The 26,835-nt window shown below is 59.5% G+C and overlaps 4 protein-coding genes across 9 annotated transcripts in view; all 4 read left to right on the top strand.

The window, feature by feature from the left end:
- The window catches only part of XPO6 (exportin 6), a 56,275-nt gene extending 45,894 nt beyond the window's left edge, over positions 1 to 10,381 (top strand). For both annotated transcript variants that reach the window (XM_063414269.1, XM_063414268.1), the window contains exons 17-24: positions 766 to 955; positions 1,588 to 1,743; positions 2,870 to 2,984; positions 3,466 to 3,637; positions 4,251 to 4,412; positions 6,940 to 7,038; positions 8,231 to 8,461; positions 9,694 to 10,381. In XM_063414269.1, coding sequence (XP_063270339.1) covers positions 766 to 955; positions 1,588 to 1,743; positions 2,870 to 2,984; positions 3,466 to 3,637; positions 4,251 to 4,412; positions 6,940 to 7,038; positions 8,231 to 8,461; positions 9,694 to 9,795 — 1,227 coding nt within the window. In that variant the 3' untranslated portion in view covers positions 9,796 to 10,381. The remainder of the gene's footprint in view (positions 1 to 765; positions 956 to 1,587; positions 1,744 to 2,869; positions 2,985 to 3,465; positions 3,638 to 4,250; positions 4,413 to 6,939; positions 7,039 to 8,230; positions 8,462 to 9,693) is intronic.
- Positions 10,382 to 12,752: 2,371 nt separating this feature from the next.
- NME4 (NME/NM23 nucleoside diphosphate kinase 4) lies at positions 12,753 to 14,810 on the top strand. 3 transcript variants are annotated; one of them, XM_063414287.1, is made up of 5 exons: positions 12,771 to 12,973; positions 13,998 to 14,212; positions 14,307 to 14,408; positions 14,476 to 14,576; positions 14,637 to 14,810. In XM_063414287.1, the coding sequence occupies exons 1-5, from the start codon at positions 12,886 to 12,888 to the stop codon at positions 14,755 to 14,757; spliced, it is 627 nt and encodes a 208-aa protein (XP_063270357.1). In that variant the 5' UTR covers positions 12,771 to 12,885; the 3' UTR covers positions 14,758 to 14,810. The 3 variants fall into 3 exon arrangements, with proteins under 3 accessions (XP_063270358.1, XP_063270357.1, XP_063270359.1); XM_063414289.1 differs by having other exon boundaries at positions 12,782 to 12,973; positions 14,082 to 14,212; XM_063414288.1 differs by lacking the exon at positions 14,476 to 14,576 and having other exon boundaries at positions 12,753 to 12,973.
- A 911-nt stretch (positions 14,811 to 15,721) lies between these two features.
- Positions 15,722 to 22,110, top strand: DECR2 (2,4-dienoyl-CoA reductase 2). 2 transcript variants are annotated; one of them, XM_063414281.1, is made up of 9 exons: positions 15,722 to 15,958; positions 16,035 to 16,103; positions 16,479 to 16,530; positions 17,598 to 17,733; positions 18,019 to 18,143; positions 18,606 to 18,699; positions 18,970 to 19,074; positions 20,016 to 20,204; positions 21,088 to 22,110. In XM_063414281.1, the coding sequence occupies exons 1-9, from the start codon at positions 15,861 to 15,863 to the stop codon at positions 21,120 to 21,122; spliced, it is 903 nt and encodes a 300-aa protein (XP_063270351.1). In that variant the 5' UTR covers positions 15,722 to 15,860; the 3' UTR covers positions 21,123 to 22,110. The 2 variants fall into 2 exon arrangements, with proteins under 2 accessions (XP_063270351.1, XP_063270352.1); XM_063414282.1 differs by having other exon boundaries at positions 20,016 to 20,233.
- A 2,008-nt stretch (positions 22,111 to 24,118) lies between these two features.
- Positions 24,119 to 26,835, top strand: part of RAB11FIP3 (RAB11 family interacting protein 3) — a 73,696-nt gene continuing 70,979 nt past the window's right edge. For both annotated transcript variants that reach the window (XM_063414271.1, XM_063414274.1), the window contains exon 1: positions 24,119 to 24,704. In XM_063414271.1, the coding sequence (XP_063270341.1) occupies positions 24,258 to 24,704 (447 nt within the window). In that variant the 5' untranslated portion in view covers positions 24,119 to 24,257. The remainder of the gene's footprint in view (positions 24,705 to 26,835) is intronic.

The following is a 26,835-nucleotide window of genomic DNA, read 5'->3' as shown; positions in this document are numbered from 1 at the left end:
TGTAAACCAGACAAGGAGTAATGAAAGTAAAATCATCTTTGTTTTTATAAACACCAGAGATTTACTGCTGCAGGGAAGGGCTGACAGAGCTGGGAGCTGCTTCCAGGCCTTAAATCCTGGAGCTTTGCTTCTGTCTCTCTTTGCAGGCCTGGTAGTTTTCACTTGGGCTCTTGTTAGGCTGTTGAACAGTGAGCACCACTGGTGTCTTGGACAGCCATAAAATGTCACTTCACTCCAAGCTTGTGCTACAGCAAAAATTAACTCGGAAAAAAAGTTAAAACTTTGTCTCTTTGCTTAATGTTGTCCAGAGAAGCTGTGGCTGCCCCAATGCTAGAAGTGCCCAAGGCCAGGCTGGGCTTGGAGCAGCCTGGTCTGGTGGAAGGTGTCCCTGCCTATGGCAGGGGATGGAAACTATGTGACCTTTAAGGTCCCTTCAACCCAAACCATTCCACAATTCAATGGTTTTGCTGTCAGTCCAACCCTGGTGCTGTCTGGGGTCTTGTGGATGGCTTCCTGCTCCCATATCTCATTGTGGGTACCAGGAGTTCAAGGTTTATATCCTCCTGTGTGGGTGTTTGGGAGCTGCAGTCCATCCTCAGTGTCCAGGCAGCTCTGCAGAGCTCATCCAGAGCCTCCCGCACACCAGAGATGTGCAAAGCAGGGCTGGAACACGATGAGCTTTAACCTCCCCTCCCACCCAAGCCATTCATTCCATGTCTCTTCCCACCCAAACCATTCCTTGGCTGTGATTGCTGTCCCTCCCAGGCCCAGGTGCTGGTGTGCAGGGCTCTGTCCAACGTGCTGCTTCTGCCCTGGCCCAACCTGCCCGAGAGCGAGCAGCAGTGGGCTGTGCGCTCCACCAACCACGCCAGCCTCGTGTCCGCCCTCACCAGGGACTACCGGCAGCTCAAGGCCACGGCCAGCCTGCCCCAGAGGAAGGTGCAGCTGGAGGACAGTAAGTACCAGTGTCCTGCTCACTCCTCTGCACTGGGGAGTGTCAGTAAGCTGATTTGCCAGTAATTATTTTGGCTGAGAAACCGTTCTGTGTGTGGGGAGGACGGGGAAGGAGCAGGTTGTGTTTTCTTTCTGTTTTTGGAGGCTTTTCTGCTCTCTACAGAGCACTCTCATCCGAGGTCACCTGTAAACTCTGCCATTGAAGTGCTGTCTTCCTAAGGAAGGTGGGATCAGGGTTGGGATAAAAGTTTAGATAGTAAGGATTGCATTGGGAGTACTGAACAGCCTCATGGTGTAGTATTAGAAATACTGGCTGGAAGCAGCAGTAATGAAGATGATGGTTCTCAAAAGTGAAGGGGGAAAATAAGAATTTCTTCCAGGCTTGGGATGTACTGGAGAGGGTTTTTTTTTTTTTGTATAGGAGGAATGCAAGGAAACTACTGTATATTTTTTGGGCCTGGTTTTGGGGTTTTTTTCATTGAGGATCACTTAAGAAATCGTTCAGAAATCTGCAGTGTCACACGTCAGTTGATTTAATTGCTCTGTATGTAAGCTTCATTTCTCTTGCTCTTACCTGTGAGTAAGTGAACAGTTTTGGCACATGCAAGAAGCATCACTCCTCTTGTTTTGCAGCCAAAGTGATCATCCACCAGACACTGAGCGTTCTGGAGGACATTGTAGAAAGTGTCTCTGGAGAATCCACCAAGTCCCGGCAGATCTGTTACCAGTCGCTGCAAGAATCCGTGCAGGTCTCACTAGCCCTCTTCCCAGCTTTCATTCATCAGTCAGGTATAACCTCAGGCCAGGGGTCATCTGTGAGTAGCTTTCTGAGCTCCTGGTAATGCCCAGAGCAGCAGCACAGAGTTGTGGTGTGGGTGTGGAGTGTGTGAGTTGGGTGTGCTGGGAGAGCTGGGCTGAATCCCAGCAGGGAGGGGACAGGATCCAGGCAGGATTGTCACAGTTTCAGAGAGGAGCTTGTTCTGAGCACAAAAAAAAAAAAAAAAAAAGCTTTAAAATACCCTCTCTAGCTGTGTCTGCTATTTACATTCTCTGCAGAAGTAAGAAGACTAAGTTGCCATCAGGTTGGGTCGAATGCTGTGGGATTTGGGGGGTTTTCCCCTGAAATGGGAGCAGGACTGTCACTTGGCAGCCTTCTGGCCTTGTGTTTTGTGTCACATCAAGGTGCTTCCTCATGTTCCACGTGGAGCTGGGTGAGATTTTCTCAGTGATGGGGGTTGAGGGGAGACAAAAGCAGTGAAAAGCAGAGGATCCAAGGCAGCAGCAGAGGTGCTGTGACTCCAGCGAGCTGCTGCCTTCAGAGCAGGCTGGCAGCCTCATCAATGGCAATCTCTTGGCAATCAAAGGCTGTGTGATGAGGGAGGAGCTGAGCAGCTCCAGCTTGGTTATCCAGTCTTCATTGGCATGGATTAAGGATCAGCTCACTGATCACCACGTGCTCACTTCTGAAGATAGAAGGGTCTTCTCAGTTCCTGCCAAAAAACCAAGCTGGATTCTGTTTCCTCCACCCTGAGCTGTGTGGATGTTTTGGATTTCCTGGTGTTTCCTGTTAACCCTGTACAAGCAGTGAGAACTGGAGATGGGCCTGGAGCTGCCCCTGAGCTTTCTCCCAGCTCTGAGCACACTGAGGCTTTGCTGGCAGGGTTGTGGTTGTTCTGGGGGTTGGTGCTGCCTCTGCTTGTCATCCCAGGCAGGTTTTGGAAGGGGCTGAACAGTCTGAAGCCCTGTAGGAACCAGCTGATGGTTTCAGTTTCTCTAACAACCCTGTTTGTAAATGCCCAAAAGTAAATGGGGTTTCCTGAACAGGAGGAGCAAACTTCAGACTTAAACATAAAAGCTTTCTTGATGCACTTGGGTGTTTCCTTAACATGTTCCTTTTGCTTTTCTCTTCTCTTAGATGTGACAGATGAGATGCTGAGCTTCTTCCTCACCCTGTTCCAAAGCCTGAGGGTGCAGATGGGAGTGCCTTTCACTGAGCAGATCATACAGACCTTCCTGAACATGTTCACCAGGTACTGCCCAGCACTGGCCACTTCTTACCCCTTAGGATGGTTTATCTTAGGAGCTGCTCAGCCAGTCGGTCCCTGTCCCTAAAGTGGGCTGTTTCCAGCCTTTGTGGCCAGACTTTGTCACATCCCAGGGCTGAATCTGAGGAAAACACTTCCAGGTCTGGAGAGACCCAGTGCATGCTCATCAGCCATACCTGCCATTGTGCAATTCCAGCTCTCCCACAGACTTCCTGGCTGTGTGGGGTGTTGAACTGGACTCTCACATTCCCTCTTAGCTCCTGCCCAAGGACTGAGAGTGTCCCCTCACCCATCTTTTGTTAGGGAGGAGGCTCTGTCAGCCCTCAGTCACTGCCTCCCTCCCTTCTGTGGCTTCATGTACTTAGCCAGTATTAATTGAGCATTTTAGAGGCATCGCCTATTTTGCACTAAACCAGATGTGCCTTTGGGTCTCTGGGAATGTTCCTAATGCCTGTTTGTGTCCCAGGGAGCAGCTGGCAGAGAGCATCCTCCACGAGGGCAGCACGGGCTGCAGGGTGGTGGAGAAGTTCCTGAAGATCCTGCAGGTGGTGGTGCAAGAGCCAGGCCAGGTGTTCAAACCCTTCCTGCCCAGTGTGATCTCACTGTGCATGGAGCAGGTGTATCCCATCATTGCAGAGGTAGGGGAGGGACAGGGCAGGGCAGGGCAGGGCAGGGCAGGGCAGGGAAGGGCAGGGAAGGGAAGGGAAGGGCAGGGAAGGGCAGGGAAGGGCAGGGAAGGGCAGGGAAGGGCAGGGAAGGGCAGGGAAGGGCAGGGAAGGGCAGGGAAGGGAAGGGAAGGGAAGGGAAGGGAAGGGAAGGGAAGGGAAGGGAAGGGAAGGGAAGGGAAGGGAAGGGAAGGGAAGGGAAGGGAAGGGAAGGGAAGGGAAGGGAAGGGAAGGGAAGGGAAGGGATTGCTGGAGAGGGGTGGCAGAAGTGAAGCTTTGACTTTCCAAGAGCTGCAAGTGTGGAGGGAAAATGCCCTGTGGGGGTGTAGTCAGTGGGATTGGAAGACTGAGTGACTTCAGGGTGGGTGGAGGATTTTGTCAGGGGTTTCAAGAGAAGCTAAAATCAGGGAGGTGGTCAAAGCAGGAGGTACAGCTCGGAGTCAGTGATGTGTTTTCAGCATGATCCTGCAGCTGCTGGCTCTGGTGCTCCCTTAGGAGCAGTGCTTTGATGCTTGGCTGCAGAGCAGTGGGTGGGTGTGATCCCAGCAGAGGAGCTGCTCTGAGCTCTGTCCCCCTCTCCTGCCAGCGCTCATCTCCTGATGTGAAAGCAGAGCTGTTTGAGCTGCTCTTCCGGGTCCTGCACCACAACTGGAGGTACTTCTTCAAATCCAGTGTGCTGGCCAGTGTCCAGAGGGGAGTGGCAGAGGAGCAGATGGAGAACGAAGCCCAGTTCAGTGCCATCATGCAGGTAACTCACCCGTCCCAGCACTCCCCAGAACCTGTCCTGCAGGGGAGCACACCCTGCTCGGGGCAGTGCATTAAACATGGAATCATCAGGACTGGAAAAGCCCTCTGAGACTGAGTCCAGTCATTCCCCCAGCACTGCCAAGGCCACCACTAAAATGTCCTCAAGTGCCACATCCACACAGCTTTTAAATCCCTGCAGGGATGGTGACTCCACCACTGTCCTGTGCCAGTGTCTGACCACCCTTCCCAGCAAGAAATTTTCCCAGTATCCCATCTAAACCTCCCCTGGCACAACTTGAGGCTGTTTCCCCTTGTCCTGTCCCTGTTCCCTGGGAGCAGAGCCCAACCCTCCCCCGGCTGTCCCCTCCTGTCAGGAGTTGTGCAGAACCAGAAAGGCCCCCCTGAGCCTCCTTTTCTCCAGGCTGAGCCCCTTTCCAGCTCTCTCAGCCTCTCCTGGTGCTCCAGCCCCTTCCCCAACTCCGTTCCTTTCTCTGGACACGCTGCAGCCCCTCAGTGTCTTTGTTCTTGTGGGGCACATGTGGGTGATGGCTTTAGATGAATCTTGAGTGAGGTTTTGCCTCCCAAAACTGCTGAAAATGAAAGTTGCTGAGGAGTGACCCAGCTGCTGAGCTCACAAGGCACAGAGCCATGAGGAAGCAATGTTAATTCCTTTGCAAGCCTCATCCTGCAATAAAAAATGCATTACTGCCACTGACACATTTAATTCTGACTGTTGTGATTGGCACTGGGGAGAGCTGTCAGTGCAGGGAAGTTTTCCTGAGTGTCCTTTGGTTTCCATGGGCTTGTTGAGTGCTGTACCACGGGCCCTGGTAGGGAAGGGTCAGTGGGGTAACACTGGCAGGCTTTGGCTGGGAAATAGAGAATCATGGAATGGTTTGGGTGGGAAGGGGCCTTAAAAGCCCCTTTGTTCCAATTTTGTGCCATGGCAGGGACACCTTCCACCATCCCAGGCTGCTCCAAGGCCTGTCCAGCCCAGCCTTGGACACTTCCAGGGATCCAGGGGCAGCCACAGCTGCTCTGGGCACCCTGTGCCAGGGCCTGCCCACCCTCCCAGCGAAAAATTCCTTCCCAATGTCCCATCCATCCCTGCCCTCTGGCAGTGGGAAGCCATTCCCCCTTCTCCAGACCCTTGTCCCCAGTCCTTCTGCAGCTCTCCTGGAGCCCCCTTGGGCGCTGGAAGGCAGGGACAGTGTGTACACAGAGCCAGCTCCAACCCTCCCAGGTTGGGGCATTGGAATTTTGAAGAATAACAGACTGTGTTCCATGTGTTACTTCAGTCAGGGCTGGCCAGACGAGTTCCCTTAAATTCCTAGATCTCCTTAGGCTGCAGGTGGGAGGACTTTGGGAGAGTTTCCCCATCATGGAGTGCCCAGAGAAACTGTGTCCTGTGTGGTGCACAAGTGGAGAGGGAGCTCTTGCACTGACATAAACTGGGTCATGTTTCTCTCTGGCCTTCCCTTCTCCTGCCACCTTTGGGTGTGAATGAAGCCCAGGCTGGTTCCTGTGCAGGGCTGTCCAAGCATCTCTTTCCCCTGTAGCTGTGTAACTCTTCCAAACTCCCTTGAATGCCTCATTCTGGAAGATATTTATTTAATAATCTCAGTTCAGGCTGGGTGACAAGACTGCACTACTTGTTTTACTTGGCTCTTGTTGCTCTGATACAAAGGTTTTATTTAATGTTCTGTAAGTGTTCTCACAGCCAGTGCATTGTGTAAGGGGTATTAATAGTTTGTATGCTGATTTCCACCTGAGATCTAAGGCCAGAACTGGCTCAGTCTTGATGGGATCTGGGTCATTTTTGTCCGTTTGACAATAAATGGGTCATGTGGGAGAATAAACTCTTCTGCTCACAATGCCTTGAAAAGGAACTGTTACAGTCCTGCCGCCTGTCTCTGTGCAGAGCTGACCTCCTCCACCTTTATCCCCTGTACAGTGTTTTGGAGGTGTTCAGGGTGGAAAAGGCGTTTGATCACACACGGTGCAGCCTTGCCAGACCAGCTCAGGTTCCAGCAGGTTTTGTTCTGGGCTCTTCACTGCACAGGGCCCATCTCCAAACCCTAAATCAGGGCAGTGACATCTGCTCAGGCTCCTGGCTGAGACTGAGGGCCCCCCTGGGGTGTGTCCTGCTCTGTTCCCCTGTGCTGTGGTGCCTTGGGTGACATCCCCGAGGACCAGCCCTGCCCTCCCTGAGCAGCCTGCCTGCCCAGGGAGCTGGGCTCAGCATCCCTGGCCCTCTCCAGTGCCAGCTTGGCCTGCCTGTTCCCAGTGGGCCCAGCTTAGCAGCTGCTCTGCAGGGATATGCCCATGTTCCCACCTAAATGCCATTCCCATGGATCTGGTGGCAGCACAGGTGATCTGAACCACTGCCTGTTCTCTTGTCAGCTTGCTCCACCGAGGCTCCCAGGGGTTTGTCCTGGTGTCAGGGTGAAAATGCTCTTGTTTTGCCTGGCAGCTGTGATGTTTGTGGTGGTCTCCATCCCCCTCCTCCCACTGTCCTTTGTTCCCAGGCGTTTGGCCAGTCCTTCCTGCAGCCTGACATTCACCTGTTCAAGCAGAATCTCTTCTACCTGGAGACACTGAACACGAAGCAGAAGCTGTACCACAAGGTGGGTCCTGCCTGAGCCTGTGCTCTCTGTGCATGGGAAGAGGTGGGAGCTGCCCTGGGACTGGTCTTAAGCCACTCAGAAGTCCAGGCCAGGATTTGGGGTTTTTTCCCACAGCCTTTGGGTGCTTGCCTTGCTCCAGGTGTTCGGAGTGGAGTTACCACCCTGTGAGACTGGGGATGGGAGGGATCCCAGCTCCAGTCAAACAAAGCCTGGATGTGTGCCCTCCTCTGACAGTGAGGGAAAGCAGAGAGCACACAGTGACAGGGAGGTTTGTCTGGGGAAGCAGGACTTGGGATCATCAGTGGGACAGTGAGTGCCTGTAGCACTCCCACCTGGGCAGCTGCAGGTATCCCGTATTCCCAGGTCACTGCCACTTGGGAGTCTTCATCTCTCTTTGGACCCATCCTCCAGGCCCTGTAACCTACCCTTAGCTGCAGCCATGAAGGATTAAATCTGGAATCCAGGGCATCTGGTCAGCCTGGGAAAGCAGAGCTTTCAGTTTCTCACCTGTGCTCACACCTGAAGGGCAGCCCTTTGTGTTCACAGGCTGGGACAGGCTTCAGGCACTTCCTTCAGGCCACACTCCCTGGTCCCCAGAGCACTGTGCAGGGTGCACCTGCCTGGAACTGGAGTGGGCCTTGATGCTGGTGGCTTTGCCAATGCTTAAAACTTGGTCAGAGCATGGAATCACAGGAGGGTTTGGGCTGGATGAGACTGTAAAGCTGATTTATATTTACCCCCCTGCCATGGCCTTGGACACTTCCAGGGATCCAGGGGCGGCCACAGCTGCTCTGGGCACCCTGTGCCAGGGTCTGCCCACCCTCCCAGGGAACAATTCCTTCCCAATATCCCATCCATCCCTGCCCTCTGGCAGTGGGAAGCCATTCCCTGTGTCCTGTTCCTCCATCCCTTGTCCCCAGTCCCTCTCCAGCTCTCCTGGAGCTCCTTTAGGCTCTGAGGTGTCCCTGAAGCCCCAAATCATGGGGTAAATGTGGCCAAATTCAATGTTAACTTTCAAGCTGATACTAAAAGCTTGATTTAACCATTTTTGATCTGGCTTGGCTTAGAAAATCACCCCAGTGCTCACCAGATTTGCAGATGCTGCTGAAGCTGTGTCTGCTCTGTCCTTGCTGAATTGTCCTCCTGGGGGAGGAGTGAAGTCCCCTAAACCCTGTGCCCCTCTCCCGTGCAGAAGATCTTCAGGACCACGATGCTGTTCCAGTTTGTGAACGTGCTGCTGCAGGTGCTGGTGCACAAGTCCCACGACCTGCTGCAGGAGGAGATCGGCATCGCCACCTACAACATGGCCTCGGTGGACTTTGATGGCTTCTACTCCGCCTTCCTGCCCGAGTTCCTGGCCAGCTGCGACGGCGTGGACTCCAACCAGAAGAACGTGCTGGGAAGGAATTTCAAAATGGACAGGGTAAGGAGGGGCCCTGCAGCATTGGGTGCTCCCCCAGGACACCAGGCAGGCAGCTGGGAACGTCTCCAGGCAGTGCCTTCTGCTCCCAGCACTTCCCAGGGCAGGATTTCTCAGTGCAGGTAGCAGAGCTGCCATCTCACCCCTCAGGCTGCAGCATGTGGGGGAGTCAGGGAATGTTTCCTGGGGGAAGTTTTCATTGGAGTAGGCTGACACGTTCCCAAGTGGGGTACTCAGGTCCTTGCCTAAATCTCGCTCCAGCTGCTGGCCAGATGTTTGAGGGTCACAGTAAGGACAAGAGCAAAGTGCCTGCAAAGGCTCTCAATTCCTGCAAACCCCTCGTGTGTGGGAAGGAAACGTGTGGAATTTGATGGCAGAGCAGCAGGTTCTGGGTCCATTTACTGAGCGTTCTCCATTGAGTGCTCCCTGCCCTGAGGGAGGGGATGGGAATTTGAGACCAAGGGTGAGGATAGGGATGGAACCCTGGGGGAATTGCTTGGCTCTGGAAGGCAGCTGCTCTTCAGGAATATCAGCCCTTGTTAAGGGAGTGTGTGACACCCAGGAGCCTTGGCAGGAGGACAGCAAGCAATTAGTGCTGCATCTGACCATGGAGCCAGGCTGGGAGAGCTGGGGGTGCTCCCCTGGAGAGGAGAAGGCTCCAGGGAGACCTCAGAGCCCCTTCCAGGGCCTAAAGGGGCTCCAGGAGAGCTGGAAAGGGACTGGGGACAAGGGATGGAGGGACAGGACACAGGGAATGGCTTCCCACTGCCAGAGGGCAGGGATGGATGGGATATTGGGAAGGAATTGTTCCCTGGGAGGGTGGGCAGACCCTGGCACAGGGTGCCCAGAGCAGCTGTGGCTGCCCCTGGATCCCTGGCAGTGTCCAAGGCCAGGCTGGACAGGGCTTGGAGCAATCTGGGACAGTGGGAGGTGTCCCTGCCATGTACCCCATGGGCAGGGGGTGGAACTGGATGAGTTTTAAGGCCCTTCCCAACCCAGAGCATTCCATGACTCCATGCCCGTTCCTCTTGGTCCTGGCTGCACAGTGAGAAGCCAGAGATGGGAGCAGGGCCTGGATCCCTGCAGTCAGCTCTGAAACCATCTCTGCCCCAGAACCTGGAGTTCCCTGGGCTCAGGCTGAGTCAGGGTGGATCTGTGAGCACCCACGGGGTTTGTGCCCCCTGGGTGCCTCTCTGTGAGCCCGTTGCCAGCAGTTGTTGTTGTGTCCCTTGCAGGACCTGCCCTCGTTCACACAGAACGTGCACAGGCTGGTGAACGACCTGCGCTATTACAGACTGTGCAACGACAGCCTGCCCCCGGGCACGGTGAAGTTATAGTGACTGCCCTGAGTGCTGCCCCTCGGCAACAGCTCCGTGTCGGGTTTGCCACCGCCGCTGTGCTCGGGCCGTGTGGCTGCGGGCCGGGTCCTGCCCCTGCCCGCCCCTGGATTCACCGCGCTCCACCGCTTCCTTTGAGTTCTCCCTGCCAGCCCGAGGCCGCAGCTGGAGCCAGCAGGATGTGTCTTAATGCCCACCCCCGGGGCATCCCGGCTGTTGGGAAATCCCTCTCCCGGGGCTTTCCCTCCGCTCCTGTAGCACTTTGTTGCATCTGGAGGTGTCTGGAGAGATCATGTCCGTATCAAACACGAGGCAGAAGCGCCAAAGACCACTTCAGACATTCGTACCTTCGTGTCATTCCACCTTCCTGCCCCGCCCAGCTCTCGGAGGAGGAGTCTCCTGACGTTGGGACTGGTTTGGCACTTCTGTCACTCCCTTTGTTTTTAAATTGCCTTGAAAACCTCCCCGATGGCGGGGATTTAGAGACTTTTTTTGGGTTTTTTTAAACGTTTTCTCATCATTCCATTGTGATACTAAAACAACATGCTTAATGGGAATAAAGTGCTTACTTTGTTGTTTTAAATAACTTGGGGCTGGGTTAGTTTCCCTCTAGGTCATTCTGTAAAGGAACATGCAGTGATCCACAGCTTTTCCCAGGATCAGGAACGAGGAGCAGCCAACAAGGATTCCAACAAGTCCAGCAGCTCCTGGAAAGTGCAGATCAGTGATGGCTCCTGCTGCTGTCTCCTCATTGTTTTCCTCCTGTGTTTTCTCTCACATATTGTGGCGATCCATTCATTCCCTCCATCACACGTGTCTGAATTGATCATGAAGTGCCTGCTGGAAGAGGTGCCCCATTCCCAGGGAGCCTGGAGCTGAAGTTCACCCTCTCACCAGTGATGCAGTAGTGGCGTCTGTCTGGTAAAATCCCAGACACCAGTCAGGCAGGACCACACTCTGCGGGACCTGTGGATCTCTGACCATACAGCTGGGAAGGATTTCTTTTACTTGAGGTCTCTGTTCAGGAAGCAGTATTAAATGAGTCTTAATTTTTATATTTAATAGATCAGATTTAAGAGGAACATCTCACAAGGGCATGGAGTGACAGGATTAGGGAAATGGCCTTAGGCTGAATGAGGACAGGGATGGATGGGATACTGGGAAGGAATTCTCCCCTGGGAGGGTGGGCAGGCCCTGGCACAGGGTGCCCAGAGCAGCTGTGGCTGTCCCTGGATCCCTGGCAGTGCCCAAGGCCAGGCTGGACAGGATTTGGAGCACCCTGAGACAGTGGAAGGTGTCCCTGCCATGGCAGGGGTGGGGTGGGATGAGCTTTAAGCTCCCTTCCAACCCAAACCATTCCCTGATTCCATGGAATCGGTCTTAATTCCCTGTGGTTAAGAGACTGGGGTGATACTGGGCAGCTGCAGTGGCATAAGCAGCACCAGGCACTGGGAAGGGAGCACTCCTGGAGATGTTTCCTAGGAATATTTGGAGACATGGGTGTGGTGTGGCTGCACCTGGACAGCTGGGAGGTGAGCTGGAGTGTGGCAGCACTTACTCCATGGTTCCTCTGTTTCAGTTTTGTGGACAAGCCCCTTGTGCACATTTGTCATTGGGAGATGTGGGATGCAGTTTGGATAATCGGTGCAATCCCTGCACCCAGGCTCTGAACTGGCACCAGTTGGATGTCTGGGCTCCCTGCCCTGGAGTAGAGCCCAAATGCCCAGGATGTGCCTCCCCTGCTCCAGCCTGTGCAGGTGAGGGCTGAGCTGCCTCCAGAGGGGTGAAGGGTGGGTGATGATCTGTGCCCAGCCTTCCCGAGCTCCCTGCCAGCCACACCTGGAATAACACTTGCAGTGCCACTGTCTCCACATGGAACTTTGGGTCCTTGTTCCTGCTGGTAACTGGGTGCATGAACACTCCATTCAGAGTCCAGACCTGGCCCTGCAGCCTGGCCCTGCTCCTGAGCTTTTCCTGGGCACTCTGAGCAGCTCTGCCCTGCCCTGAGCGGCACTGGGGGACACTGGAAGCTGGCAGCCACCTCCACCAGTTCCCTGGCTGTGGCTCCCTTTGGAGCTGGGCTGAAGGGATTTCATCCCAGCACAGCTCTCCAGGCTCATGCTGCTTCTCTTCCTTGGCTTGACACAGGGTGAAAGTACAAGATTTTCCCTTGCTCAATGCCAGCAGCAGCCAGGGGGCCAAAGCCCAGGCTCCAATCTGCCACCCCTCATCCTAAACCTCTTCCCCTTTTGCCAGCCTTCTGTCCCATTCCCCCTGGCCTGGCAGAGAGGAGAGGGGCCTTTACTCACCCCCAGCCCTTGTTTGGGGGCAGAGAGTCTCTTTTCCACAACCTGTTGGATCCATTTCCCCATGGGAAGCCTCTGGGGTGTTTTATGCCATGGTGCTGAGCACAGCAGGTCCCCAGAGCCCCCCAGGCTCTGACAGGGGTTCTGTCCCCACGCCCTGTGCCTTGGGAAGGCGGAGTGGGAACAGGGAGAGTGGGATCCAGCCCTGCCCTCAGCTGGTTTCTGTGTGTGCTTCCAGGATACTCCTCAGTCCTTCAAATCAGCACAGATTTGGGAAACTGGCTCAAAGTGAGCAGCCTTTTCCATGAACTTATCAAGCTGCCGTCCCCTGAGATGTCTCTGGGTGCACGGGAAGCCCAGTAAAGAGGGATTTCCCAGCGTGGGGTCTGGAATGGGGCTTGGAGACTGCCTGGGCAGTCCCTCTCTGCTGTGTCCAGGGCAGGTCTGTGCCCCACAGGGGAACACTGCCCCAGCCCAGCCTGGCGTGGGCTGACCCAGGCTCCCCCTGCCTGGTGAATCGAGGGCAAAGCACGAGGCAGGTTTGGTTCCCGGCAGGGTCTGGCTCCCCTCGGGATGGGTGTGGGCTGTGCTCCCACCCTGGCAGGGCCTGGGACTCCAACCCGGGATGTTCGTGTCAGGATGCTCCGCGCTGGAATGCTCTGGATGGGGGGGCCGGCTGCTGCTTTAAGGGGAGGGACGGAAGCCTGACCCGTCCCCGGGCTCGGCCGAGCCCTCAAAGCCACCGCAGACCGACCCAGCCCGGCTCCGACCCGCCGGGGCTGCCATGGGCTCCCTGGGGCGCTGCCTGGCCCGGAGCCTCCCCCGGGGGCAGCCGGGCCTGAGCACCCCCGGGCCCCGCTGCTACGGCTCCGGTGAGACACGGCCCCGTCCCCGTCCTGCCCCGGGGACCCTGTCCCCACCCTTATCCTGCCCCTGGGGACCCTGGCCCTGGCCCGGAGGGCTTCAACCCCTTCCCTGTCCTGCCCTGGGGACCCTTTCCTCATCCCCATCCTGTCCCCTGCTTGTGCTGCCCCTCAGGGCTCCTGCTGCCATCCCGTCCCCTTGGTGCCCCATCCCCTCGCAGTGTCCCCTGTCCCTCCGTCCCGGGCGGGGGGCGGCTCACGGGCTCCGTTCACCCCTTTGGGGGGAGAGGGTGCCAGGCCCTGCTGTCCCCAGCCCCGCGTGTCCCGTGGGGTGCGGCAGGGGCCGGAGCTGGCGCTCCCCGGAGGTCCCAAGGGGTTCAGTGTCTCCAGGGCTGTGCGGGGGGACCCTGGCAAAGCCGAGCCGCGTTCAGCAGTGCCCGGGAAAGCGGGTGAGCTCATGGGGACAGCTTCTCTGGTTCTGTCCCCGCCGGCACTGGAGCACCCGGCCTCGCAGCCCGGGACGGGTCCCCGAAGCTTGGGATTGGCAGTGAAGTGTCCTCTGTCCGTCTCCCTTCCCCTCCTTCCTGTCCCCTCTGTCCCTCCAGCGGACGGGATGCACTGTCCCTTGGGGCCTCTGTCCCCTCCCGCGGCGCAGCTGTGGCAGGGGTGACCCCCTGCCGTCCCACGGGTGACAGCGGGGCCGGACCCGCCGTCCCACGGTGACCGATTTTCCTCTCCACCAGCGGAGGGTGTGACCGGGACCCTCCGGGCGGGGGGAAGGCCCTGGGGACAGGCAGAGGACAGTCCCCAGCAGCGGGACACGGCACAGACATCCCTGGCTGACAGGCTGTTTCCTGGCCACGGACATGTCCCCAACACCCAGCAGGGCTTTGTGGCACGTCCCCTGAGACCCCACCAGCCTGACAGGCACAGCCTGTCCAGGGGACTCGGCCTCGGGATGGGGACAGGGAGGGGGGCGGGTTCCCATCGGCAGCCTCGGGCCCGAGTACAACCCGTGGTGCCGCGGGGACAGCTCGGGCTCCTGCTGCCACCGTGTCCGTGTGTGGTGGGCTGCCGTGTCCCGCGGAGGTGACAGTGACCCGCGGTCCCCGCGCAGCGCCCCCGGCGCTGCAGGAGAAGACGCTGGTGGTGGCCAAGCCGGACGCGCTGCAGCGGCGGCTGCTGGGGGACATCATCCAGCGCTTCGAGCGCCGCGGCTTCAAGCTGGTGGCCATGAAGCTGCTCCAGGTACCCGGGCCCGGCGGGGAACGCTGCTCCGGAGCCGGGAGCGGGGGTGGCCGGGGGGCACTGCCCGGTGTCACTGTCACTGTCACTGTCCCAGGTGGACCGGAGGCTCGTGGACCAGCACTACGAGCAGCTGCGGCTGAAGCCCTTCTACCCCGCGCTCGTCACCTACATGACCTCGGGGCCGGTGGTGGCCATGGTGAGGGGACAGTCCGGGGGTCTCAGGAGCGCGGGGGCGCAGGGGCTCAGCTGTGCCTGTCCCGCAGGTGTGGGAGGGCTATGACGTGGTGCGGAGCACGCGGGCCATGGTTGGGGACAGCGGCGCCGTGGGGACCATCCGGGGCGACCTCAGCGTGCACATCACCAGGTAGGGCCGCGGGGCGGGACCCACGGCCGCGGCACTGTCCCCATCGCTGTCCCCTCACAGGAACGTGGTCCATGCCAGCGACTCCGTGGAGACGGCCCAGCGGGAGATCGGCTTCTGGTTCCAGCGGGACGAGCTGGTGGCGTGGGACAGCAGGGACAGGGACAGCATCTACGGGCTCTAGGGTCGGACCCCGGCCGGGGCCACCCCCGCCCCCAATAAACCCCGGCGCCTCCAGCTCTGACTCGGGTCTCCTCCCTCGGGTGTCACCAGCAAGTGCTGGCGGCTCTGGCACGCACTGCGATGTCCCCAGAGGGCACTGGGGACCAGCTGGGAAGCTCTGGGATGTATTGAGGTAACACCAGAGGGGACTGGGGGTGTTACAGAAAGGATCTGGGAGGCACTGGGTGATCCATGGAAGGCGCTGGAATGTCCCTAGAGGACACTGGGGTGGAACTGGGAGACTCTGGTGTCCATGGACTGTTCCTGGGGAGCACTGGATCGGTGCTGGGAAGCTCTGTGAGAAACTGGGGTAGTGCTGGGAAGCTCTGGGATGAACTGGGATGTTTCTAGGAGCACTGCGGCAGTACTGGGAGGCTCGGGAAGACCCAGGGATGTCCCTGGGAGCACTGGAACTGTACTGGGGGACCCTGTGAAGAGCTGGGCTGGGCCTGGGGGGCTGCAGGGGCTCTGCAGGTGGCTGGGAGAGACCAGGGTGGGGTCTGAGCTGTAAAACTGGGGGCTCCGCGCGACACTGGGACACCGCTGGGTGGCATTGGGACACCGCTGGGTGGCACTGGGACACCAGTGAGAGGTACTGGGATGTCACTGTGAAGCACTGAGACACCACTGGGTGGCACTTGAGGGCCACTGGGACAATACGGAAAGGACTGGGGCGCCACTGTGAGGTACTGGGACACCACTGGCACAGTGGATATCCCTGAGACAGCACTGGAAGTCTTGGGACAGCTCTGGGACAGCACCGGGACAGGTCTGGGAGCACTGGGACAGTACTGGGAGCACTGGGACAGCTCTGGGAGCACTGGGACAGATCTGGGACAGATCTGGGATAGCTCTGGGAGCAATGGGAGCACTGGGAGCACTGGGAGCACTGGGACAGCACCAGGAGCTCCGGGATTGAGCACCGGGAGCTCCGGGACGGCTCCGTAGCCCCGCGCTGCAGTTCCCGCTGTGGCCGCCCAGTGTCGCTGTGCCCCGGGGCGCCCCCGTTGCCAGGCGACGGCGGCGGCGCCCGCGCAGGCGCAGTGAGCAGCGCCCGCCTCCGCCATGGCCGAGGCCGCCATGGCCGCGCGGGTGCCGCCGGACGAGGACGGGGACGAGTGTCTGCCCCAGTACCGGCACCTGCTCAGCCCCGACCTGCTCGCGTGAGTCCCGGCGCCCCGGGGGCCCGCCGGGGCCGCTTCCTCGGGGCCCGGCTCTGACCGTGCCTCTGTCCCACAGGGGCCAGGTAGCCTTCATCACCGGCGGCGGCTCCGGCATTGGATTCCGCATCGCCGAGATCTTCATGAGGTGCGGCCCCCTCCTTCCCTCCTTCCTTCCCTCCTTTTTTCCCCCGTTGCTTTCTTCTCTTTCCCCCTCTTCCCTTCTTTTCCCTCCCTTCTCTTCTTCGTCCGCACTTTCCTGCTCTTCACGCCCCTTCTCTTCTCTTTCCCGCCGTCCCGTCCCTGTCCCCGCTGCGGTGCCAGGCTCCGGCAGAGCCGCCGTGTGAAGCCGATGGCGGCAGAGCCCTCAGGGAGGCTCCGGGGCACGCCGGCCTCTGGCTCTCCCCGTCCGCGTCCCGCGGGCCTGGAGCAGCAGCAATTCCTGCAAGGAACACCCGAACTCCTGGTGATGCCGAGGTGCTGGTGAGGAGCCCGGCCCTTCTCAGCTGTCCGTTCCCTGCAGGCACGGCTGCCGGACCGTCATCGCCAGCAGGAACCTGCAGCGAGTGTCCGAGGTGAGTTCGGGCTCCCGCGGGCGAGCGGCGAGCCCCGGAGACCCTTCTGCTCTTTCCCGGTGGAACGGGAAGCCCTGTGAATTGCAGGAACGGCTTCCCAGTGCTTCCCAGTGCTTCCCAGTGCTTCCCAGCCTCCCAGCCCTGGGCACTCCCGGTGCTGGGCAGGGTGGGTGCAGGTTTGGGGGGCTGCACCCACCGCACCTCCAGCACCCCTCAGTTAACCTGGAACCTGCTTTGTGGGGGCTGTTCCACCATCGTGATGGCTTTTTGTGGGAGGAGAGACAGAAATGAGCTGTGGGGGAGGTTTGTCATCAGGGCAGAGCCCAAGGTTGGACTGAAACCTCAGCGTGGAGTAGGATCAGACCCCAGGGGCTGTGTGGCTTGAGGTGGATTGCACAGGTATCCTGAGTTTTGGGGCAGAGGGCAGGGTGCAGGTGTGGTTGGCTGTCATTTCCCACCCCCTCATGCTCATGTGCCAGAAGAAGCTGCTAAGCTCAGCAGGTTTTTAGTCCTCAGAGGTCAGAGTCTTCTGAGGCCACAGAATCTGCATTCCAGGACCCCAGCTGCTTGTGCACCCATGTGTTGTTGGGGCTCAAAACTTCTCTCACAGAGCTCAAAACAGAAGTTGGAGCAGCTCTGGGTGTTGTGTGGAGTTGCTGCTGAGCTTGTGTGTTCCCCTGTGCTTAATTTGCTGGAGAAAATCTTATTCTTAATGAGCCATAGGGGTGGCTTGTGACAAACCCTGAGCTGCAGAGCTGCTCTGTCTCACAGCCTGACACCTGGCTGCTCTGTCTTTGCTCTTTTGCCCACTGACTTTTTGGATCTAAAGGGCAATTGTGCCTGGGCTCATGCCAAAAATGCCTTGCTGGGCTCCAACCTTTGCCCTGCAGAGATGTTGCCTGGGATGTGCTGGGTCCATGGCAGCCCATGCAGGTAATTGGGCCTAGCCAGCTGTGACCAGCCCAGCATCCAGTGAGGCTGGGATACAACATGCAGGAGCTTTCCCTGGCTACCCAGGGCTAGCAGGGTGCAGCCAGGCTCTCTCAAGTCTCTTTTTGTTCTTTCAGGCTTCAAAAAAGCTGGTGGCAGCCACGGGGCAGCAGTGCCTGCCCCTGTCCATGGACGTCCGGCAGCCCCAGACCATCGCGGCAGCAGTGGATGAGGCGCTGAAGGAGTTCAAGAGGATTGACATCCTCATCAATGGTGAGGATGGAGAGGGCAGGGGAGGGTTTGTCACTGTTGGGCAGGGTGTTTTCCTGCACAGGCACCCCTGGGAGCAGAGGAAGCAGAGATCTGTGTGTGGTACATGGCCATCCCTGTTTGTCTCAGTGTGGCTCATCGCTACTCCCCTTGTGCTGGCTGTGCAGCTGGGCACCCAGAGCCACCAGGGCTGTCCCCACGTGCATGGAGACATTATCCCTCACCCTCCCTGCCACAGAAGGGCCCTGACATCTCTCCAGCCCTGTCCTGCCTGTCCCTGTGGTTCAGGTGCTGCGGGGAACTTCCTGTGCCCAGCCAGTGCCCTGTCCTTCAACGCCTTCAAGACAGTGATGGACATCGATACCTTGGGCACCTTCAACACCTCCAAAGTCGTCTTTGAGAAATATTTCCGGGTAAGTGGCACAGAGCCAGGGGACTCTCAGGAGATGCTCTGGTGGGCAGGGGAGTGGTGTCCAGCCACAGTGTGCTCCTGGGAAAATCAGGGACCCAGAGCCTCCCTGCACAGATCCACTCTGTTCCCTTCCAAGGATCTCAGACCTGAACTGGGGATCCTCCCATCCCTTGCCTTGGGGCTTTGCACTGTTGCAGCAAACTTTCCATGTTTTGCCACCTGGAGAAGCTATGATCTCCTGCTGCTTTTCCAGCTCTGCCACTTTCCCTTGACCTTTTCTTCTACCCACCTCTCCAGCAGGGCCCTGCTGGCTGCCCCACCTCTGAGATTCAGTGGGTAGAGCCACCCCAGTGATGGCTTGGCAGTGGCTGTGGGTGACTGTCCCTCCAAGCCCAGCTCTCCCATCCCTGTGACCCTTTGTGCTGCTCCCTGGCCTAACTCCACATCTCCTTTCCTCCCCCAGGACCACGGTGGGGTCATCGTTAACATCACGGCCACCCTGAGCTACCGAGGGCAGGCCCTGCAGGTGCACGCTGGGGCTGCCAAGGCTGCCATAGGTACCTCAACACACCCTGCTGGGGCTCTGAGCCATGTGGGGCCAGGAAAGAAGCCAGTTCTCCCTAAACACTGGAATGGGAAGATGGACTGGGGAGGGGCAAGAGTGAATTGGTGTAGTTACTGCATGCCTGGGTTTGGGATGAGGATCTTCTCCCCTCCAGAGCCCTCTGCTCTCAGCCAGACTCTTCTATGGGGTTTTTCCCCCTCAAAAGAAGTTGCTGGAAAGGCTCTGCTGCCCGTTTCTCACTGCTGTTGCAATCCCTCTCCAGATGCCATGACCCGTCACCTCGCGGTGGAGTGGGGACCCAACAACATCCGTGTGAACAGCCTGGCCCCCGGCCCCATCACGGGCACCGAGGGCTTCCGACGCCTGGGTGAGGCTGCCTGGGCTCACGGCCCTGCCACGGCAGTGCCCTGCTGGCATTGTCTGGGAGGGGCCCCCAGGACCACACAGCCCGTGGGGGCTTGCTCTGGGCACAGCTGTGCTGTGGCTTGGCTGGCACAGCTCTGTGGGAACAGCCCTTCCCACATCCCTGGTACATCCCAGGCACTGGTTTGGCAGCAGTTTGGGCTCTCTGATGCCATGATGGAAGATGCTCCCCCAAAACTCAGCCTTGCCTGAGGGGTTGGCTGTTGTAGTCCATCAGCAGAGTGTGGTGCAGCCCCAGAGGGTGGGAAAGACATGGAGCTCGTAGAGTGGGTCCAGAGGCCATGGAGCCCCTCTGCTCTGGAGCCACAGAGACCTCAGAGACCCTTCCAGGGCCTGAAGGGGCTCCAGGAGAGCTGGAGAGGGACCGGGGACAAGGCATGGAGGAACAGGACAGGACAGGGAATGGCTTCTCACTGCCAGAGGGCAGGGATGGATGGGATATTGGGAAGGAATTGTTCCCTGGGAGGGTGGGCAGGCCCTGGCACAGGGTGCCCAGAGCAGCTGTGGCTGTCCCTGGATCCCTGGCAGTGCCCAAGGCCAGGCTGGACAGGGCTTGGAGCAGCCTGGGATGGTGGAAGGTGTCCCTGGACATGGCAGGGGAGGAGAAGGGGAGATCCCTCCCAACTCAGACCATTCCATGCTTCCATGGTTCCAAAGCTCTCTGAGGTCCTGTCTTGAGCTCTCTGTGTCAGTACTAAATCCCTGCTGGGCTTGAGCTCCCCTTCTTTAAATCTTCCCATGTTTTTATCCCAGGGCTGTGCCAGGATCTCATCCCAGTTCCCTGGAGCACTCAGCCAGCCCCATGGGCATTGCTGCAGTGCCTGGCCACCCACGGTGGTGGACAGTTGTCCCATGGTCCAAACTGGCTCTCTCTGCTCCCTTTAGGTGGGAAGTTTGCTGAGAAATCTGACCATTTCTCCGTGATCCCGCTGCAGCGCGCGGGGAACAAGACGGAGATCGCGCACAGCACGCTGTACCTGGCCAGCCCCCTCTCGTCCTACGTCACCGGCACCACCCTGGTCGTGGACGGGGGCAGCTGGCTCACCTCCCCCAACAGCTTCTCTGCCATGCTGGGTATTGCCTCCTCCTCTGCTAAACTCTAGGTGACTGCTTTTCCCCCTCGTGGGATTGGAGCCGGGCTCCTCAGGGAAACCCTGCTTTTCCCTGGGTACAGGGCACGGGTCCCGTGAGAAGCAGCCAAGGGAGCTGGAAAGGGGCTGAGCCTGGAGAAAAGGAGGCTCAGGGGGGCCCTTCTGGCTCTGCACAACTCCTGACAGGAGGGGACAACCGGGGGTGTCGGGCTCTGCTCCCAGGGAACAGGGACAGGACAAGGGGAAACAGCCTCAAGTTGTGCCAGGGGAGGTTTAGGTTGGATACTGGGAAAATTTCTTCATGGAAAGGGTGGTCAGGCCCTGGCACAGCTGCCCAGGACAGTGGTGGAGTCCCCATCCCTGGGGGGATTTAAAGGTTGTGTGGATGTGGCACTTGGGGACATGTTTTAGTGGTGGCCTTGGCTGTGCTGGGAGAACAGTTGGATTTGATGGTCTTAAAGGGCTTTTCCAACTGAAATGATGATTCTGAACCATGATTCTCCCGGGGCATGGCTGCTGTAGCAGTGGGTACAGTGTCCTCGTGGATAGTCCTAGGGATGACTTGGAACCAGAAGAACCTGCTGGATTTTCCCTTTGGGCATACCTTGTGACATGGTGTCTTTTGGATGCTTGTCCAGACACCTCTGAGATTCCCCCAAAGCTACATGATGCCCATTTTCTGTGCCCCAGCAGCAGGACTGAGCACAGAGAATCCCAAGAGCTCTTCCTTTCATGAATTCCTGCAGCCTGGCAGGGGAAGGGGTCTCCTGCCTTCCTCTCCTCCGTGCCCGTGTCCCACCTGGCAGCCTCCATGAGCTGGGCAGGCCTCAGCAGGGCTCTGTCCCCACCTCCACCCTCTCTTGCAGGTGTCTGGGCTGCAGGAACAAATCAACCCGACTGATGGACAGATGGACAGCCTGGGACTGACTGACGGACAGATGTGACCTGGGACACCGTGGGGGGACATCTCCCAGAGCCAGTGCTGACAGCCACAGCCTCTCCCTGGCCACTGGTGGTAGTGGTGACACTGCCAGTCCCGTGTCTGGCCGGGGGACACAGCCCTGGGGTCCCTACCCCCACCTTGTGCCATTGCTGCCTTCTGAGCTGCTGTGGGTGCAGAGACAGCGTGGGGGGCTGAGATGGTCACTGTCCCTTTGTGGCTCCCTCCACGCTGCTCTTGCAGCCTTTCCCAAGCAGTGCCACTCATGGATATCCATCCTCTTACTCCCCTCTCCCCTCTCTTAGCCTGAGAACTGCCCAAGAGCCCCTGCAGCAGCTCCTTTTGGGGAGGGGGAGCAGCTCAGCCCGCCTGTGATCGGAGTCACCCAGCGTGGTGGGCCCAGTTCTGCCTTGGCAACTCTTGGAGAGGAAACCCTGGCAGGGGGAGGTGGCTGTGTCCCCTGAGGTGTCCTGGGTGGGACAGTGGCCCCGGGAGGCTGCAGGGAGGCAGCTGGGATGCCCTCTCCAGGAGAGTGCTGGGGTGAGGGCAGATCCCCCAGGTCCGGCTCTGCACCGCAGCACTGCCCGTGTCCAGTGGTCTGTCCGCACCCATCTGTCTGTCACACCAGTGTCACGCTGTCTCCTTCCAGACATGCAAGCTGAGGGTAAGGGAAGGGCTAGAACTGCAATCCAGTCCTTTCCTCCTGCTGGGCAGCAGGAGCCGCAGTGGGGCTGCATGGATGGCACTGCTGGAGCCAGCCCTGTCCCCAGTGCTGGTGCCCTGGGGACACACTGCTCATGTGCACCCTCCTGCTGCTGCTGGTAGTTTTTAGGCTCACCCTGGATTCCATGAAGCTTGCTCTCCCACTTAATTGTATTTCCTACTTGATTGTAGACTTGGCAGGTTTTACTCCTTCCTCCAGGCCACAAATAAAGAACTTGCCCCCTGAGCAGTGATGCCTCTCTGTGCTGCATGAGCACCAGTGCCCTGCCCAGCTGATTGGTCCCGATGGTCCAAACTGGGCCTGAGGGACAGGGGAGAGCCACTGCTCCCACTGCCAGAGCCTTGTGTGGCTCCAGTCCTCAGCTCTGTGGTGCCCCAGTGCTCCAGGCCCACGGGCCTTGGGGCCCTGCCACTCCTCAGCCCCATGGCTCTGGGAAGGTGGTTCCAGCAGCAGCGGTGGTGGGGAGATGCTGAGGGCTTTGGTGAGAGGCTCACCCTTCAGAGGGATGGGGATGCAGTGCTTGGGCTGGGATCTGGGTGCTGTCCTTTGCCCGGGCTCCTGGGATTTGGCTCCAGCCGCAGTATTCCTCTGCCTGGATTACAGGATGTGTTTTCTCCTGGGAAGGTGCTTGTGTCATGTGTTGTCCTTTCTACCCGGCTGCAGCCTTGTCCCTGCATCCCTGTTCTGGGAGGCTCCATGGATTGCACTGTCCAACCATGACCAGGTGACCTGGGCACTGCCAGGGCTGTCCTGGCTGTGGCCACCCCAGGAAGAGGAGTTTGTCCATGTGCCTCCAGCACCCGGGGAAGGACAGAGCTCCATGCCCAGCCTGGGCATGGCCTGGAGCTGCAGAACTCATCCTGCAGAGCTGCCACTCTCAGCATCAGGCTGACCCTGCAGCACCTTGTTCCCTGCCAGTCCCATCCACACAGGAACCTTGGCTGCTTGAGCTGTCTGGAAACTGGGAATTGTATTGCCCAGGGGATTGTGTAGGGAATGGTTTGGGCAGGTGTCACCGTGCAGCTGTGCTTCCCCCTCCTGCCCTGCTCACCTTTAGGAATGGCTGTGATGAGGGAGAGGATTTGGGGCAGAGGTTTCCATGACTGGACAGGGGGATCCTCTCTGGGGACGCTGCTGAACTCTGGCTGCTAGGGCTGAGTGTGCTAGGGGACACATTGTGGCCCAGCCAGGCTGACCCTGAGATGTCACATGCCTCCATGACCTGGGCAGGGTCACTGGGGCCAGGGATGCTCTTGCTCATCAAGTTTGCTGCTAATTATACCCAGGGGTTGTAATTCCACCCGCTGGGCCAGCACATGGGTGTGTTAGTGGGGTCATCCCGGTGCTCCGACAGAAACTGCAGGTGCAGTGAGCCTGCGGGCTGTGAGCCCTGAACACGGGCATTAATTAACTCATTGATGAGGTCCCAGGGGTGTCCTGGTGCTCAGTTCCCCCCTGGAGCAGCTCAGGGATCCCAGTGCTCAGCGCTGTCCCACTGGGGTTGGGGTCCTGGAGCACAGCTCATCTCCCCAGAGGGATTTGGGTGTCTCAGTGCACAGTTCACACCCGGAGGGATTTGGGGTTCTGGTGCACAGTTCATACCTGGAGCAGCTGGGCGGTCCTGGGGCTTGGGGTCCCAGAGCATGGTTTGGGATCATGGAGTATGGTTTGGGTTTGGGATCATGGAGTACGGTTTGGGGTCCCGGGGCGTGGTTTGGGTTTGGGGTCCCGGGGCGTGGTTTGGGTTTGTGGTCCCGGGGCGTGGTTTGAGTTTGGGGTCCCGGGGCGTGGTTTGGGTTTGTGGTCCCGGGGCGTGGTTTGGGTTTGGGGTCCCGGTGCGTGGTTTTCAGCAGGGGATTTGGGGGTCCCCATTCACGGTGCCCCCGGTCCCACGTGCTCGCGCTCCGCCTGGCCCCGCCCCTCCTCTCCGGCCCCGCCCCCGCCGCGCGCGAGCCGAGATGGGGGCGTGGCCTCGGCACGGGCTCGAGCCGCGGAGGGGCGGGGCTAACCGGACCGGCAGGCGAGTGACGTCACCGCCCCGGCTACTGCGGCGGAGGCCGGGCTGGAGCTGCCGGTTCTCCGCGGGCGGCCCCGGAGCGGCGGCGCGGGCGGGCGGCGCGGTTCTTTCTCGGTGCCGCCGCCGTCTCCCCCAACCCCTAGTCCCGGGCAGGACCCGCGGCCCCGGCGCTCGGAGCCGGGCGGGGCGGGACCGGCGGGGCCGCCCCCGGTGTCGGCGGGCGGGGCCGCCGCTCCTCGCACAAAGCCGTGAGTGCCGCGGGGACCGCACCGGCACCGCCCCGATGTGAGCGGGGCATGGCCGCGGGGCATGGCCCGGGGCGGGCGGCGGCGGGCGCGGAGCGCCGGCGGTGAAGATGGAGCCGCGTCCGCCTGGGACCGAGCCCCCGCTACCCCGGGGGCCGGGACCGGGGCCCGAGCCGGAGCTCGAACTGGAGCCGCAGCTGGACCTGGAACCGGAGCCGGACCTGGACTTGGAACGGGAACCGGAGCCCAAGCTGGACCTGGAACCGGAACCGGAGCCCGAGCTGGACCTGGAGCCCGAGCTGGAACCGGAGGCGGACCCGGAGCCGGAGCTGGATCTGGACCTGTGGGCACTTGAGCCCGCCGCTCCCGGCGCGGGGCCGCCGCCCTGGTGCCCGGGGGAGGCCGGGGGCAGCCCGGGCCCGGGGGACCCCGCCGAGCCCCCGCCGGAGGAGGAGCCGCGCCTCCGCCCGGTCTTCGACGCCCTGGACCGCGACGGCGATGGCTTCGTACGCGTGGAGGAGTTCGTGCAGTTCGCCACGGCCTACGGCGCCGAGCAGGTGAGCGCCGGCACCGGGCACGGGCACCGGCACCGCTCCTGCCCGCCCTGGGCTCCGGGCCGTGCCGGGGAACCGCGGGGTGTGCGGTGGCCCCGCCGCCCGAGGGTGAGGGTGATGCTGGCTCCTGTCCGGGCCCCGGCCCTTGGAGAGCGGCAGTGTCCCCAAGGACAGCGCTGGCAGCGCCCCGGGTGAAGGGCGCCCCGCGGCTCCCCCGCGCCCCGCAGGGAGCGGAGCTGCCGTGCTCCGGGGGAGCAGCACCGCGGCCGTGCCGCCGGGAGCCCGCGGCTCTTTGTTCTCCATCGCTGCCGCCCCGGGCTTTGGCTGGGCAGCGGGGACAGCCCGGGGCTGGGGCTGCTCCGCGCCCCCCTTGCTGGCCATGGGCCACCTCCAGAACGGGGAGCATCCCTGCCGTGGAACGAGGTGATCCTTGAGGGCCTCTCCAACCTAAACCATCCCCTGCTTCCCTGCTGCCTCGCTTATCCGGGTTTGACAGCCGGAATGTGTATTTTTTCCCCCGTTTCAGCCGCTTTGAGCCCTGGCGAGCTGGGTTCCCCTGCAGCGGATCAGAGGCGATGTAATTTGAAGCTGCCTGGGCTGACCCAAAATGGAGCAAGCTCCGGCAGCGCTCACCGGGGATGGAGATGGGTTTGTCGGTGTTTCATGCATTGGCCTGGGCTGGCATCGCTACCAGGAAAAGAAGATTTATTTTTTTAAGGCGTGCAGGCATTGCTGTCAAGTTTCCCTGTGCCTGCCCAGGTCTGCTCTCGTTCTCCATCCCTGGCTGCTGCCTTGGTATTTAAGTGCCATGACAAAGCAAATCATGTGTGAAGGAGGCTTTTGGTGGAGGAGAGCTTTTTATCCCTATCCTCGTGCTAGAAACACCTGTCAAAGATAAAACAAAGGCATTTGTTTTAGAAAAATAGCCCTGCAAAGTGGAGACGGGGAACTTCTTTGTGTTGCTGGTGGGGCACTGTGTGTGCAGAGGGTCTCACGGTGTGAGCACAGGTACCTCGGCTGCTCCTGCCTGTGCCAGGAGAGAGGCTTCATTCAGAAATAAAGGTCATTTGTTATAAATAAATGTTCCCCTGTGCCACTGCCGTGTCCCACTGCTGTCCCCAGCAGAGGAAGCAGGAGCAGACGGCCCAGGAGGCTCCCGGCTCCTGCACACGGTGCCACCTCCCGGGGAACTGTTTGCCTTCCTGTCCCTTGGCGTGGAGCAGCCCAAGGACGTGGGAAATGGGGACAGGAGGTGGCGTGTGCGTGGCAGGGGACACGGCAGGGGACACGGCAGGTGGCTCTGGGGTGTGCAGCTCAGCCCAGCAGCGCCAGGTGCTGCCATGGGGATGGTGCCAGGCTCCAGAGGGGCCTCAGTGAGCCTGGAAAGAACTCTCAGACCAGGGCCCGGGGGTGGCTGAGGGCTGCTAAGGTCACTCCAAAGCTGGGGGGGTGTCCCCGGAGGTTTTGTGCCACTGGATAGTGTCTGTGCATACAGATCCATGTGGGAAGGGGCTCTGCAGGCTCCCTGCTGAGCACAGCTAACGCTGCCTGTGCTGCCATAAATGATGCTTTGAAACCCATTTCTCTTCAGCAGGAGGCTGGTACGGGCAGCTCTTGGCATGCAGGATAACTGGGTACAGCGAGTGCTGGTGTGGCAGTGCCTGAGCCAGCAGGTCCAGGGCACTCCAGGGACTGGCAGAGGAGGAAAGGTGATGCCCGTGTGGGCAAGAGGATTTGGTGTGAGTCTGCAGCTTAGGAAAGAGCAGGGCACACTGAGGGAGGAGAGAAGGGGTTGTGATTTGGTCCATAAGCTCCCAGCAGATCATGGAATCACAGAATACCCTGGAGGGAAGGGACCCACAGGGATCATCCAGCCCAGCCCCTGGCCCTGCACAGACCCCCCAACAATCCCACCCTGTCCATCCCTGGCAGCGCTGTCCAAACACTCCTGGAGCTCTGGCAGCCTCGGGGCTGTGCCCATTCCCTGGGGAGCCTGGGCAGTGCCAGCACCCTCTGGGGAAGAACCTTTTCCTGAGATCCCCCCGATGTGTGGAGTAATAAAGGGAGGAGTTCTGGAGAAGTTCCTTGACCTATTTTGCCTGAAGTAGCTGGAACTTGGGCCCAAAGTGGGTCT

The sequence above is a fragment of the Prinia subflava genome, chromosome 17 (genome assembly GCF_021018805.1).
Source record: "Prinia subflava isolate CZ2003 ecotype Zambia chromosome 17, Cam_Psub_1.2, whole genome shotgun sequence".
Taxonomy (NCBI): Eukaryota; Metazoa; Chordata; class Aves; order Passeriformes; family Cisticolidae; genus Prinia; species Prinia subflava.
Note: the sequence above shows the minus strand (reverse complement) of the source record. Positions and strands in the feature narration are given on the sequence as shown.